This window comes from Bos grunniens, chromosome 2 (genome assembly GCF_055505025.1).
Source record: "Bos grunniens cultivar Pamir isolate PY7600 chromosome 2, Bosgru_T2T1.0, whole genome shotgun sequence".
NCBI classification, from domain to species: Eukaryota; Metazoa; Chordata; class Mammalia; order Artiodactyla; family Bovidae; genus Bos; species Bos grunniens.
The window spans coordinates 65,239,328-65,254,002 of NC_141166.1; the positions used below are offsets into that span (position 1 = coordinate 65,239,328).

Genomic DNA, 14,675 nt, shown 5'->3' on the forward strand with positions numbered 1-14,675 from the left:
ACTTAATGGACATGAAAGAACAACTAGTAAAGTTTAAGCTCCTCTACTAGTATGCAGGCTACCATGAACCACTGCACAGACTGTAAGCTGCATAAATAGGGAACTGTTCACATAGATTAAAATATGCAGCATCAATAACAGAAGTGCAAAGCAACTCTGACTCTGAATGATTCCAGACCTGACACCAAGAGGAATAAATATATTACATATCCAACAGTCAGTTTCTCATATTGTTTCCCATAAGTTTGCTGGTATCCTAAAGTAATGATAGAGAAAGTTCCTAGTAATATACTCAACTCTATTAGAAATGATATTTAACTATACAAAACATATTAAAAAGATATAAATATAAACATATATAAAATAAATATAGTAAACATATATCTTCCTGAAAGAATAAGTAGATAGCATGCTGATTACTACACTGAAAAATATAGAACTATTATCAACTAAAGTACACAACAAGAAAATTATGTCAGATAGGAAATGTAACATAGGCATAGTATGTGGTGAGAACAATTAACGATTCATTCTCTTAGCAACTTTCAACCACGTAACACAGTACTGTTGCCATTAGACTCCATGTTGTACATTAGCTCCCCAAAACTTACTTATCTGATAACTGAAAGCTTAACCCAATCTCCCCATCTTGCCCATTTCTTGGCCCTGCCAAAACTATTCTACTCTCTGAGTTCAGGTTTTTTTCACATTCCACATATAAGTGAAATCATACCATATTTGCCTTTCTCTGTCTGACTGATTTCACTTAGTGTGACATCTATCCATGCTGTTACAAAAGGGAGGAATTCTGAAGATTAATATTCTATATTATGTAAAGATTTAAAAGTCTAGAAATACCTGGCTAACACAGCAGGAAGCAGACCAAAGTGTTATCCTGGAGATGTGGAAATGAGGAATTCCAGTTTCAATATGGACTATGTACTAGGTACTACTGTTTTCATAATGTTAAATTTGGGGATGTGATAATGGCATAGCAGTCATCTATGAGATTCTTAGGCTGCCTTTCTTGGTGGCTCAGATGGTAAAGGATCTGCCTGCCATGTAGGAGACCCGGGTTCCATCCCTGGGTCAGGAAGATCCCCTGAAGAAGGGAGTGGCAACCCACTCCAGTGTTCTGCCTGGAGAATTTCACGGACAGAGGAGCCTGGTGAGCCTGATGGGCTGTATGTAGTCCATGGGGTCACAGAGTAGGACTCGACTGAATGACAGACACAATAGGCTCTTGAAACACAGGTAAAGTGTATCACCTACTTTCAGAAAGCTAGGAAAATACAGACAGAAAAAGAAAGATAAAAGAAACAAGCAAAATGTTAACAACAGGTCAATCCAGGAAAAGGGTAGGTGGGTATTCATAATATTATTCTTTCACCTTTCTGTAGGTTTGAAATCATTTTAAATTAAAAAAAAAAAAAGAGGAATGCCATTGTTCATACTTTCAAACACATTTACAAAAACCTCAGTGGTAAAGAATCCGCGTCCAATGCAAGAGACACAGGAGACGCAGGTTCAATCCATGGGTCGGGAAAATGCCCTGGAAGAGGAAAAGGCAACCCACTCCAGTATTTTTGCTGGAAAAATTTCATGGACAAAGGAGCTTCAAAGGCTACAGTCAGACACAACTGAGTACACACACGCATGCACCCACATACTATTGATGTGCTCTACTAATAATCCACTGCTGGCTTGTCAACCTCTTAATAGACCCAATTTGAATTTAGAATGTGTATTTGACAGTTACAAACCCAAACTAACAAGACTTTCCTCACTGAATAAGGCTTTTCAAACTGTAATATAATTAAACAATTTTAGCTTTAAAACTTAGTATAAATTCAGATTCATAACAAAAATATCAAAATTTAAAAAGACATAAAATACTTACATTAACTTTGAAAGCCTGTACAGTGTTATCCAGAAGAAGGATGTTGCAAACCACCTCTGTATGCTGTCTATCTCGGGCCAACTCTGATGCACGTACATTGTAGGTTCTGCCAGCAGGCAATCGGAAACGTGAGGTCATTACTGTCCACACAAGGTCTAAGTTGAAAAAAAAAATTAAATAAAGGGACAGTTGAAGATACAAATTATTTATATAAAAAGATACAAAGTTATTACATACTTTTCAACAATCAGTTAAAAAGCAGTTACAAATTTTGCAACACCTGGATAGGAATTGTAGGTATAAAAGAAGACACCATCTTTAGCTCATCATCTAAACTAAAATTACAACTGCCTGGAGGAGGAGCTTTATTTTGAACTGTCCATTAAGAAGACAATAAACAAATTGTTGAGGAAGCTATATTCCAACTCAAAATACATAAATTCAGGCGTAGTCAAAAAGAAGGAAGGAGAATATGCTACCCCAGGCAACTGGGCATTACTCACTGACACAAGCATTAAAAAGATATTGTAGGATGACCACAGGAGGGAAGGTTATTTGACTCTGAGGGTCTTTCCTTTTATTCAAGCTTAAGATATGGGGGGGAAAATGGGAGTTTATTAGTTGGGATTTTTTTAAATATAACTATACCCTTCATCTTACCTATCTTCAAATTCAAACTAATTCTAATAGAACTATTCTTAGGAAAACAAAAGCAAATTAGAAATCTTAAGACTACAGACCTTTGCTTCTCAACTTTTTAAGTTAACAGGGAACAAAAACTGCCTACCAAAAAATCCCCCCCAAAACTGGTATCGTATCATTTTTGGCATGTTATGATGTTAAAAGACAATGAAATGTAGCTTTGAAGTTCTGAAAGAAAATCATATGAAACAGAATTATATTCCCTCAAAATGAGCATTCATGTGAAAGAATAAAGCTAAAGCCATTTTCAGACATTCAAAAATTTGCATTTTAAAATCCATAAAACTTCCCTCTTTCAAAAGACAAATGGATAAACGAAACAAACTACACTACAAATAAACACAACTCTATAAAATTCTTAAATATGAGTAAGCAATAAGTACTAAGAAATTTAATAAGTAAAAATTAATAATAAAAAGAAATTGCAATTCAAATCGATGGTATTCAATAACTGCTGTTGACATCATACTGCTTATGTCAAAATGATTAAAGCTAGGAGTAAATGTCAATGTTATATATGGATAAAAAATTGTATAGAAGAAAATAGCTTTGGCACGTTGACAGAGAGGGGCTAGCCAAGTAAAATTCACAATTAAAAGACAGGGACTGACTGGGCCTTCCCTGGTGGTCCAGTGGTTAAGCACCTGCCTTCCAGTGCAGAGAAGGTGGGTTTGATATCCAGTCAGGGAGCTAGATCCCACATGACTCAGGGCAACTAAGTCCACTCACCCCAACTAAGACCCAACACAACCAAAAATAAGTAAGTAAATAAATATGAAAAATGAAGTGGAAGAATTAAAAAAAAAAAAAAAGACAGTGGCTGGCAGTGATTTCCAGTTCCACATGTAAAGAGCTCAGAAGTCCTCATTCTGTCCTAACAAGCAAAAAAAAAAAAAAAAAGGCAGAACAGACTGGAAAATCAGCAACCGTTCCTAGATCCATAAGAGAGGACACAGGGCAAACTGCAAAGATTGAAGAGACAGGTAAAAACAAAGAATCACAGCTTATGGGAGCAGAGATCTGAAGCAGAAACTGCCACAGAAACCAGCACTCAGGTAGGAAAGACTGAATTCAGCTGATAAATTGCTTGAGGCTCAATGTAGATAATTTTAAAAGTTAAAAACTTCAGGAGGTGGGGGTGGGGGGCAGTCATACCAGGACTCACACAATATTGTGAGATACAGCTCCAGCAGCAGTGTGAAGGCTAGTGTGCATTGTCAAGGATAGTGCACACTTGGAGGGGACAGAGTTGGCTTGGACAAGACACTGCACTTGAATAGGGAGACTGCAACCACTGCTGATACTAACGGAGACAACTGATGAGGAGCTGTATTGAGCTCTGGGCGGCATGCTGTGACCATCCATGCAAACGACTTGGCCTGTACCAGCTCCTCTTGTTTTAGTGTTGTTCCCCTTTGGGACGATAGTTCCATTGCTGAGAGGGGAGAGAGAACACACTTAAAGGGAACAGAACCACCTTGGACCCAGACTTCAAGGCTTTTGCTCCAGCATGTTAGGACATGACTCTGTGCCCAAGAGGGCAGTGACAACCACTAAGCACAGCTCTGGCTCAAACCTGAGAATAGCTCCAGCACCTTCATCTCCAGTCTCACCTCCTACCAAGATGATAGCTGTGAGTCCACCTTGAGCAAACATGTGACCCGTGCTCACTTCAGATCCAGATCTCCTAACAAAGTCACAGGGCATCTGCAGAGTGTATAGGGACACTCCCATGTAAATATACCTTCAAGACCAGGACAGATAAATGTGCTTCACCCAATTTCATAGACACAGAGAGTTTACCAAAATGAGAAGAGAGAAATTTGCCTCAAATCAAAGAACATGAGAGAAAACCCTGGAAAAGAAGAAGGGGGAAAAAAAAAAAACTAATGAAAGAAATAATTTACTGGATAAAGCATTCATAGTAAGAATGATGCTTGAAACTGGGAAAAGAACAAATGAACACAGTAAGAAATCTTACAAGGAACCAGAAAATATAAAGAATCAATCAGAGCTGAAGAATACAATAACTGAAATGAAAAATAGACTAGAAGGAAATTAACAGCAGACCAGGTGATACAGGAAAAACCATAAGCACTCTGAAAGATACAATAATGGAAATTACTCAATCAGAGGAGCAAAACAAAAACAATTTTTTCAAAAATGAGGAAGGAACTTCTAAGATAATATTAAGCATATGCTATCCACATTATAGAGGTCCTGAAGAAGAAAGAGAAAAAAGGGTTGAAAATATTTGATGAAGTTATGGTTGAAGAATTCTTGAACCTAAAGAAGGAAACAAATATCTAGGTACAGGAAGCACAGAATCCCAAAAAGAGAAAACCAAAGAGACCAAGACATATCGTAAGTAAAATGGCAAAAGTTAAAGACAAAGAGGATTCTAAAGGCAGCTAGAGAAAAAGAGTCACATACAAAGGAACCCCCAATAAGGTTTTAAGTTGATTTTTCAGCAGAAATTTTGCATGCCAGGAGAGAGTAGCATGATATATTTAAAGTGCAGAAAGGGGAATAAATACAACCTAGGATACTCTACCCAGCAAGATTATCATTGAGAATTGAAGAAGAGAGAAGCAAAAACTAAAAGAATTCATCAACACTAAATCAATTATAAAAGAAGTAGTAAAGGGCCTTCTCTAAGTGAAAAAAGATAAAGCTACAAGAAGAATTTATAGGAGAGGAAAAACCCCACTAGAAAAGCCAAATATATAGTAAAGGTTGTGGATCAACTATTTAAATAAGCTATTATGAAGATTAAAAGACAAAAATTATAAAATCAATCATAACTGCAAAGAACTGTTCAGGGATAAATATGATGATGTAAAATATGAATTCAAAAACACAAAATGAAAAAAAAAAACACAAAATGTAGGGAAAGGGAGTTAAAAATGTAGATCTTCTAAAATGTGTTTGAACTTCTGTAACTATCAGTTTAAAACAAGTAGATAGTTATATGTCAACACATATGAATCCCATGGTAACCATAAATCAAAAACCTACAATAGACACAGGAAATCAGAATGAAAGGAACACAAGCATACCACTGAATAAAATAAAATCACAATGGAAGAAATTATACTAAGAAGAACAGAGAATAACAACTTGCAGAAAACAACAAAAATGTCAAGAAGTATTTATCTAACAATAATCATTTTAAACGTCAACTGACCAAAACTCCAATCAAAAGACATAAGGTGTTGGATAGACCTAGACAGTGAAGTAAGGCAGAAAGTGACCTACAGAGTGAAGGTCACTGATAAGTCAGAAAGAGAAAAACAAATATAGTATATTAAGGCATATATGTGGAATCTATAAAAATGGTATAGATGACCTTGGTTGCAAATTAGAAACAAACTCACAGACATAGAGAACAAATGCCAAGGGGGAAAGGGGTGAGATGGGAGGAATTGGGAGATTGGGACTGACACATATACACTATCAATACTATGTATAAAATAGATAACTGATGGGAACATACTGCATAGCACAGGAAACTCTACTTAATGCACCGCAGTGCCCTAAATGGGAGGGAAATCCAAAAGGGAGTTGATATATGTATATGTATAGCTAATTCATTCTGCTATATAGTTGATGCTAACACGACATTGCAAAGCAACTATAATGCAATACAAACTACTTTAAATTTAAAAAAAAAAAAAGGAAAAAAAGATGAGGTGACTGATTAGATTAAACTGACCCATCTACGTGCTGCTTATAAGAGACTTGCTGCTGCTGCTGCTAAGTCACTTCAGTCATGTCCGACTCTGTGTAACCCCATAGACGGCAGCCCAACAGGCTCCCCCGTCCCTGGGATTCTCCAGGCAAGAACACTGGAGTGGGTTGCCATTTCCTTCTCCAATGCATGAAAGTGAAAAGTGAAAGTGAAGTCGCTCAGTCGTGTCTGACTTTTGGAGACCCCATGGACTGCAGCCTAAGCTCCTCCGTCCATGGGAGTTTCCGGGCAAGAGTACTCACACAAAGACTGAAAGTGAGGGAATGGAAAAACGTATCCCAAGCAAACAAAATGAAAAGAAAGCTGGGGGAACTAGACTTTAAAATAATCTATAACAAAAGACAAAGAAGGGTATTATATACCAATAACAGATCAATGTAAGTGGATGGAACATTTGTAAACATATATCCACTGATATAGGAACACCTAAAAGCAAATATTAACAGATATAAATGGAGAAACTGACAATATAATACAATAATAGTAGGGAACATTAATACCCAACTTGCATCAATGGACAGATCAACCAGTCAGAAAATCAGTAAGTAAACAGTCATCTTAAATGACACATTAGACCAGACTTAATAGATATCTATAGGATATTTCATCTGAAAATAGTGGAATACATATTATTTTCAAGTACACATGGAACATTCTCCATGAGAGATCACATTCTAGGCCACAAAATAAGTCCCAACAAATTTAAAAGGACAGAAATTAGAGAAAGCATTTTTTCTGAGCAAAACAGTATTAAACTACAAATCAATTAGAGGGGGAAAAAAATGGGAAAACACAAACATGTGGAGACTAAACAACATGCTATTAAAAAAAACTACTGAGTCAATGAAGAAGTCAAAGAGGAAATCAGAAAATACCTGCAGATGAATAAAAATAAAAACACAACTTTCCAAAATCTACAGCACACAGGAAAAGCAATTCTAAGAAGGAAGTTTAGGGCAAACACCTCAAGAAACAAACAAAAAAAAACCCTCAAATAAACAACCTAAGTTACTTATAAAAAGAGCAAAATCCAAAGATAGCAGAAGGAAGGAAATAATAAGGATCACAGGAAATAGCAAAATAAAAATCAATAGAAAACATCAATGACACCAAGAGCCACGTTTTTTAATTTTTTGAAAAGATAAAATTGATAAGTTTTTAGTCAGGCTCACCAAGAAAAAGAGAGCCTAAATAAATAAGAACTGAAATAGGAAAAATTACAACTGACCTCAGAGATACCAAAAAACCATAAGAAAACACTGCAGATATTTATATGCCAACAAACTGGACAACCTAGAAGAAATGGATAAATTTCTAAATACAATACAATCTAAATACAATACAATCTCTAAAACATACAATCTTCCAAGACTGAATCAATGCAAACATACCAATCACTAATAGTGAAACAATTAGTTTAAAAACTCCCAGCAAACAAAAGCCCGGGACTGAATGGATTCACAGGAACTCTACCAAACATATAAGAACAACTAATCCCTAGCCATCTCAAAATATTCCAAAAAACTGAAGAGAAGAGACTACTCCTAAATTTATTCCATGAGGATACCATTACCCTGATACCAAAACCAGACAAAGATACTACCAAAAAAAATAATAATAATTACAGGCCAATATCTTTGGTGAATATGGATATAAGAATCTTCAACAAAATATTAGCAAACAGAATTCAACAATACATAAAAAGGATCATATACCATGATCAAGTGAGACTCACTCCCGGGATGCAATGATGGCTCAATTCCCACAAATCAATCAGTGTAATACATTAACAAAAAGAAGGGGGGGGGGAATCACATGATCATCTACAGATACAGAAAGAGCATCCGACAAAATTCAATGTCCATTTATGATAAAAACTAATCAAAGTTGGTATAGAGGGAACACACTTCAACATAATAAAGGCTATTATGACAAACCATAGCTTACAAATTCAACGATGAGGATTCTGGGATTAAGAGATACCAACTACTGTATATAAATAGATAGGCAACAAGGATAGATAATTATAATCTTGTAATAACCTATAATGGAGTATACTCTGCAAATATACTGAATCACTCTGCTGTACACTTGAAACACAATACTGTAAATCAATTATACTTCCATTAAATTTTTTCCCAAAAAATTAATTTACATATATTTGCTATCTCTGTCTACTATTAGAACCTAGAAGCAAAAATATTCCAATAACACTGAACATACATACTGCCCTATGTACTACTCCCACTAAAAGAAACCAGGCTTTCTTGGGAGAAATGGCTGATTCCAGAACTGGAGCAAAGAAAATACAATATCAGGCTAAAATATCAATATTTGGTGCCAGTAAGTAAAGAAGTCCTCAAAATCTGATGGGAAAAAATGAAAAACCATGAGAGGAAATTAAAAGGGGCTGCCACCAGTCAAATGAGACAACATAAGTTTCAAAATAAATAATATGAATAGATAATACTCTGAATAACAAAAGAACACACAGGTCTAAACTGATACTAATTTTTTTAAGTGAGGGAGGAAAAAACTGTTCTTAGTAAAATAATGTCAAATGATAAATGTTGAATAATGCAAAAAGAAAACTGCCATTTACAACTACCATAACTGATTCAGGCAAGAATCATCAATGAATATTAAAATCACTGGGTGTATTGAGGAACAAGATACACATACAATCGCAAAGTATTTTCCCATTGATTCCTTATTAATTACAATAGGGAAAAGGTACCTTTACCATGGAGAAATCTGTCAAATCCCACCTTCATCAAATGATCAAATTTATCCTCACCAAAATTACTGTCACAGGCATCATGATGTTACACACTGAAAACACAGCGCCTATGTAATATTCCTGCAAAAAATGTTTAAGCTGAATCTACTTATGAAAAAAATTAAAACAATCAGACAAATCCAAATTGAGGACACTCTACAAAACAACCCGCTAGAGTCTTCAAAACTGTGAAGAGGGTGAGGAAAAAGGGAGAAGAAAGAGAGGATGTAGAAGAAGGGTGGGGAAGCACTGTAGATTAAGAGATGTAACAACCAAATGCAATGTGCAGTCCTTGATCCAAATATGAATTAGAAAAAAAAAGTCATATATGTGTGTGTATATAGACATACACACACACACATATTACATATGCACATAATTGAAGAAATCTGAATGTGGAATGTATTTCAGACTATAGTATTGTGTCAGTGCTAAATTCCTTAAGTGTGATCATGTGGTTATATAGAATGTGTTGATTTCTAGAAGATCAATGTTTGCACGCTATAGAATTTTTAGAAGTAAAGTGTTATGATCATGATATCTGCAACCTTCAAATAATTCATAAATTTTTAATATATAAATACAGAAGCAAAGTAGCAAATTGTTAGCAATTGGTGAATCTATATGAATGGTACATGGGTACTCAATATACTATTCTTGCTACTTTTCCCTAAGTTTGAAATATTCCAAAATAAAAAGTTGTGAGGAAAAAGTAAAAGGAAATGCCTTCCAAATTCTGTTTTCACACTTATAAAAAGAAGCAGATACACTAACACCTTTGCTATCCAAAATTATGAAGCAATTAACCACTCACAAAAAGTTATCTGGATAGCTGACAATCCCTTACAGTTATCATTTTCTACAGAATGTTCTCCAATGAACCATATGCTTTATTACAATCTTAATTTCTTATATATGATGCTCTGGATATAACTATAAATTAAAATGTTGGTGTTGTAAGTACTGGACTGGAATAACTTAGCTTACTGCTGTAATACTGTATTCAGTGAAGGCTCACTCAGTCCTCTGAACTGAAGCTGGTAATATAAAACTGATTACCTTAGGACAGTGCTATCAAAACTATGAGCTAAAATACTGATATTCTGTAGGAGAAAAAAAATCAAATTTAACAATAGTTTTGATCTAAAATTTCTCTCTATATTTAATATACCAAACATATCTGCACAGTAATTATTACATAGTAACTTACACAGGAAGCTTATTTAAGAAATGGTATATAGTACAGCAAAAAAGTATCCCAGATAACCATGTACAAACCAATGACCCAAGACGTGAGCACTGGACATGCACACTGATTCACTGATGTACAGGCAGCATTTTCCAAATGTCCTTTGCGTAGCTGGGCTTTCCAGGTGGCACTAGTGGTAAAGAGCCTGCCTAACAATGCAAGAGACGCAAGAGACGCAAGAGACACGGGTTCAATCCCTGGGTCAGGAAGATCCCTTGGAGGAGAGCATGGCAACTCACTCCAGTATTCTTGCCTGGAGAATCCCATGGACTGAGGAGCCTGGCAGGCTACAGCCCATAGGGTTGCAAAGAGTCAGACATGACTAAAGCGACTTAGCATGCACACATGCTTTGTATATCCTTTATTCAACTGCTACTGACCTGCTAAGAAGACTGAATTACAATATGATATCATTGTGAACTATGAACACAGGAATTGAATTGGAACCATTCTGTGTATCAAATTTACTTCTCTGAGGCTTTTCATTTTCTGCTACTTAATATTTTACATCTCATTATCCTATTTATACATTGTAGCATTTAAAGTACTATGTGCCTGTGTGTCTGTGAGATACAAGCACATAAGGGACTAAGGCCCCTAAAGAGTTCCCTAATCCTGTGTCTTCAATACACCTGTTTACTCATGTAAACATGTCAGCAGCCCCAGTTACTAGACACAGCATTAGATGCTAGATACACACACACACACACACACATATATATCTAGATCTCTGCCCTCAATGAGCTCACAGTCCAGTTGGGAAAAAGACTTTAAATAACTCAGTGAAACAGTAATACTAAAAAAAGATATAAACAAGCTGTCCCAGTGACTCCAAGAACTACTTCTCTTCTGTCTGTAGCTCATTACCTAAGTACCAGAAACAACTTCAACAGCCACTAGTTCTCTCCCTCTCTTCCCGTCTTCATTTTGTAAATTTCCAAAAATAAAGCCAATCCTTCCTAAGTACCAACAGTCAATGAAAAAAAAAATTTTCTTGTCTAAAAAGGGCCAGTCATGTAGCCTACGTGGTATCATTTTGGAGGCTCTGGTGTTCCCCTCTTATTCATTCAGCAAAATGAATGAATAGGGGTTTAATGTAGAGCATTTTTAGATGGAAAAAAGAGAGAATGCTGCGCTCTAGACTTTTGATCCTTCCTTTAGAAAGCAACTACTTCAGGAAAGTAGTTTTCTTTGTAACTGACCACAAACAATAGAGTTGATAGCATATAAATGTTTAATGAAATCTTTCAAAGTATAATTTGAAACTCACTGGCTATGAAATCAAATTAGTGGACCAAACACCAATGTTTTTAATGAAATAGAATAGCATAAAAGAGAAGCTATCAAGAGCATGATATAAAAGGTACCTCTTAATTAGGTAAAGTGCAAATAGTTAGAAAACTATTGACTTTACATCTCCTAATACCACCATACAATCCTATTTATTCTCTCATGTTTTCATGGGTCCTTTCTGTTTGTTGTAAAGAACTGATTATTAGTCTTTCACAAATAAAGTTAGATTAAAAGAGAAAGTCACCTGCAAAGAGTTCAAGACTAAAAAATACTAACTATGGGAAGTAACACTGATTAACAGGTAAGACTGTGGGCTCAGAAATCAGAATGTTTCAAGGCTCAAATCCCTATTACTTTTATGACCTTGATAGCTGCCAAACTGCTGTGCCTCAGTTTCCTCATTTATAAAATGAGCTGCTATGAGGATTAAATGAGATAACAAGAAGCTTTTAGCACAGTACCTGACATTCAGAAGTATCTAATAAGTGTTAGCCATATTATCATCATCATTATTAGGTAATAACTCTCTAAATACTAAAAACTGACTTTTAAGAAGAAATTTGGAAACGCACATGCTTTTATTAAAATATTCTAGTTACACCAGAATTAAAACAGTATTATTAAAAGCCTCAGAAACCAATATCCAAGAAACAACAGTAATCCAGTTGAATGGAACACAATTCATCAGAGGAACAGCAACCACTGAAGGTGAAAAGATACTAAAGACTACTGTGGAGGAATCTGCATTAATTTGGGCAAAGGTCACATAGTCCAGAGGTCAGCAAACTATGGCCCACAGACCAAACCTGTTCACTGTTTTGGGGTCACAAGGTAGGAATGATTTTTACAGATGAACATTCTCAATTGATCCAATGACAGGGGACACTAACTTTGAACTCTACCGAAGGTAAATATTATCCTATAAAGAAGAATTATATTCTTCTCATTATTAGACCAAATACAACAAAATATTATATTCAATTACTGTATTTTGATTTCACCAATAAAACTTTGTGAAATTTATAAAAAATAAAAGTCTCAAATTAAATATCTATATGTTAATTAATGTTACTCTTTACTTTCCCCAACCCTTCCCTATTCATATTATCTACTGAATGTCCCATAATTTGCCAGATACAGAGAAGCAACATGACTATATCAACAAATAAGAAGGTAAAAACTCCTGCCCTTATGAAGCTTCTTTCTAATAAGGAAAGAAAAAAGTTACATGGTAGAAAGCAGAGAATGTTCGAGCGAGCAGAGAGCAATTTTAGATGCAGTACTCAGGGGAGGCATGACTGAGAAGGTCATTTTTGGCAGACTTGAAAGGCAGTGCAAGAGTGAGTCAGTCATATGAATACTCTGCTTGGAGCACGTGCCTTGAAATGTGTTCCAGGCAGAAGGAAGAACAGCACGAAGACCTGATGTAGAAGCACACAGGCCTGTCCCCGGAAGAGCAAAGAGGCCAGTGCACGCTGCGAAAAGTAGACAAGGAGAGTAGTCAGAGAGAGAGCAGGAGCTACAGGCACTGTAGGGCTTTGGTGGCCGTGGTAAAAAACCTCAGCTTTTTTACTTCTAAGACAGGACATTAGGCAAAAGAACATAGTCACCTCTCTTACACGACAAGTTCATGAATTTTCACCTTGCTTCTTTTCCTACTGATGTGTTGGATACAAAAACCTTAGACTATGTCATAAGCATGCTACTGCACTAACAGAAAAATCAGTTAATGTCTGTAATATTACAAATGGGCAAGAAAAAAAAATTAAGACCCTATCAGAAAAATGAACAAAAAACTTAATGTTTCCAATAAGAAATGAAATCAGTAATTTTTTTTAAAAGCCTAGCTACACTATCACTAAAAAGATATTCTAATTAAAGATATCTTAATTAGGTAAAGTGTAAATAGAAAATTATTTTAAATACTTAAATTAGTTAAATATTGTTTAACTATTAAAACAAAATAAAACAAACTGTCATTTATCACTGTCTGCCAGGGAAACTGGTAGTAATAAAAACTGCTTCAGGTCTACAATCCTGTATCCGAAACCTCTGGTTTCAAAACACTTTCAAAAGTGTTTTGAATTTCAGAATAGTTAAATTATAAAGAGGTGATATTGCACAGCTACCTTAGATTAAGTAACATTCTTGGTTGGGTCTGGCTGTATTAGCCACACTGCTATTAAAATTTCTTTGGAAAACCTTAAGAATGTTCACTCTAAGGACTTCCTTGGTGTCCAGTGATTAGGAACTCGCCTTCCAATGCAGGTTCAATACCTGGTCAAGGAACTAATATCCCACATGCCACAGGGTGGGCATCTGGGCCCATGCGCCACAACTAGCGAGAAGCCTGCACGCTGCAACTAAAGAGGCGGACACACCACAACGAGGAGCTCATGAGCCACAGCTAAGACCCGTCACAGTGAAACAAATATTTTTTTAAAAGAGAATGTTCACTCTATGGGGAATAAATAATGTATAAACACCCTAACATTAGTACAGGTCAAGTATGACTGCCAAATTAATTACAAAAACTTTTGTAGTTCAAAAACCATAAAAATAACCAGATGCAAGGTGGGTCACAATATCAGATCACTTGGGGGAACTTTTCCAAACTACAAAACCCTTTCCACTGAAGATTCCCCATTTCCCTATTAGATTGTGTAGTAAGTCACTGGGACTGACATGAGTATGGATTGGGCATACTACACAATTTGGAAATTCTTGAAGTTTGTGAAATATTTTATAATACTTCCATTCAATAAGAAGTATCTTAAAAAGAAAACAGAAAAAAAAAAAAAAGAATACCAACTTATATTAAAGACTGAAATTTCCCAAATACTAATCTCCTTGGAAAATTCTATTCACTCAAAGAGTGAAAACTGAAAGTGAAAATGTTAGCCACTCAGTTGTGTCTGACTCTTTGCAACCCCATGGACTATGTAGCCCACCAGGACTATGTAGCTCCTCTGTCCACGAAATTCTCCAGGCAAGAATACTA

General features: G+C 35.7%; 1 protein-coding gene across 17 annotated transcripts in view; it reads right to left on the reverse strand.

Moving 5' to 3' along the window:
* PTPN4 (protein tyrosine phosphatase non-receptor type 4) overlaps positions 1–14,675 on the reverse strand; it is a 190,883-nt gene that overhangs the window by 157,351 nt on the left and 18,857 nt on the right. For 12 of the 17 annotated variants that reach the window (XM_086349463.1, XM_086349429.1, XM_086349530.1 and 9 more), the window contains exon 2: positions 1,901–2,055. In XM_086349463.1, the coding sequence (XP_086205589.1) occupies positions 1,901–2,038 (138 nt within the window). In that variant the 5' untranslated portion in view covers positions 2,039–2,055. Of the gene's footprint in view, positions 1–1,454; positions 1,553–1,900; positions 2,056–14,675 lie in introns of those variants that run through there. The other 5 variants (XM_086349484.1, XM_086349502.1, XM_086349481.1 and 2 more) reach the window with 3 other exon arrangements.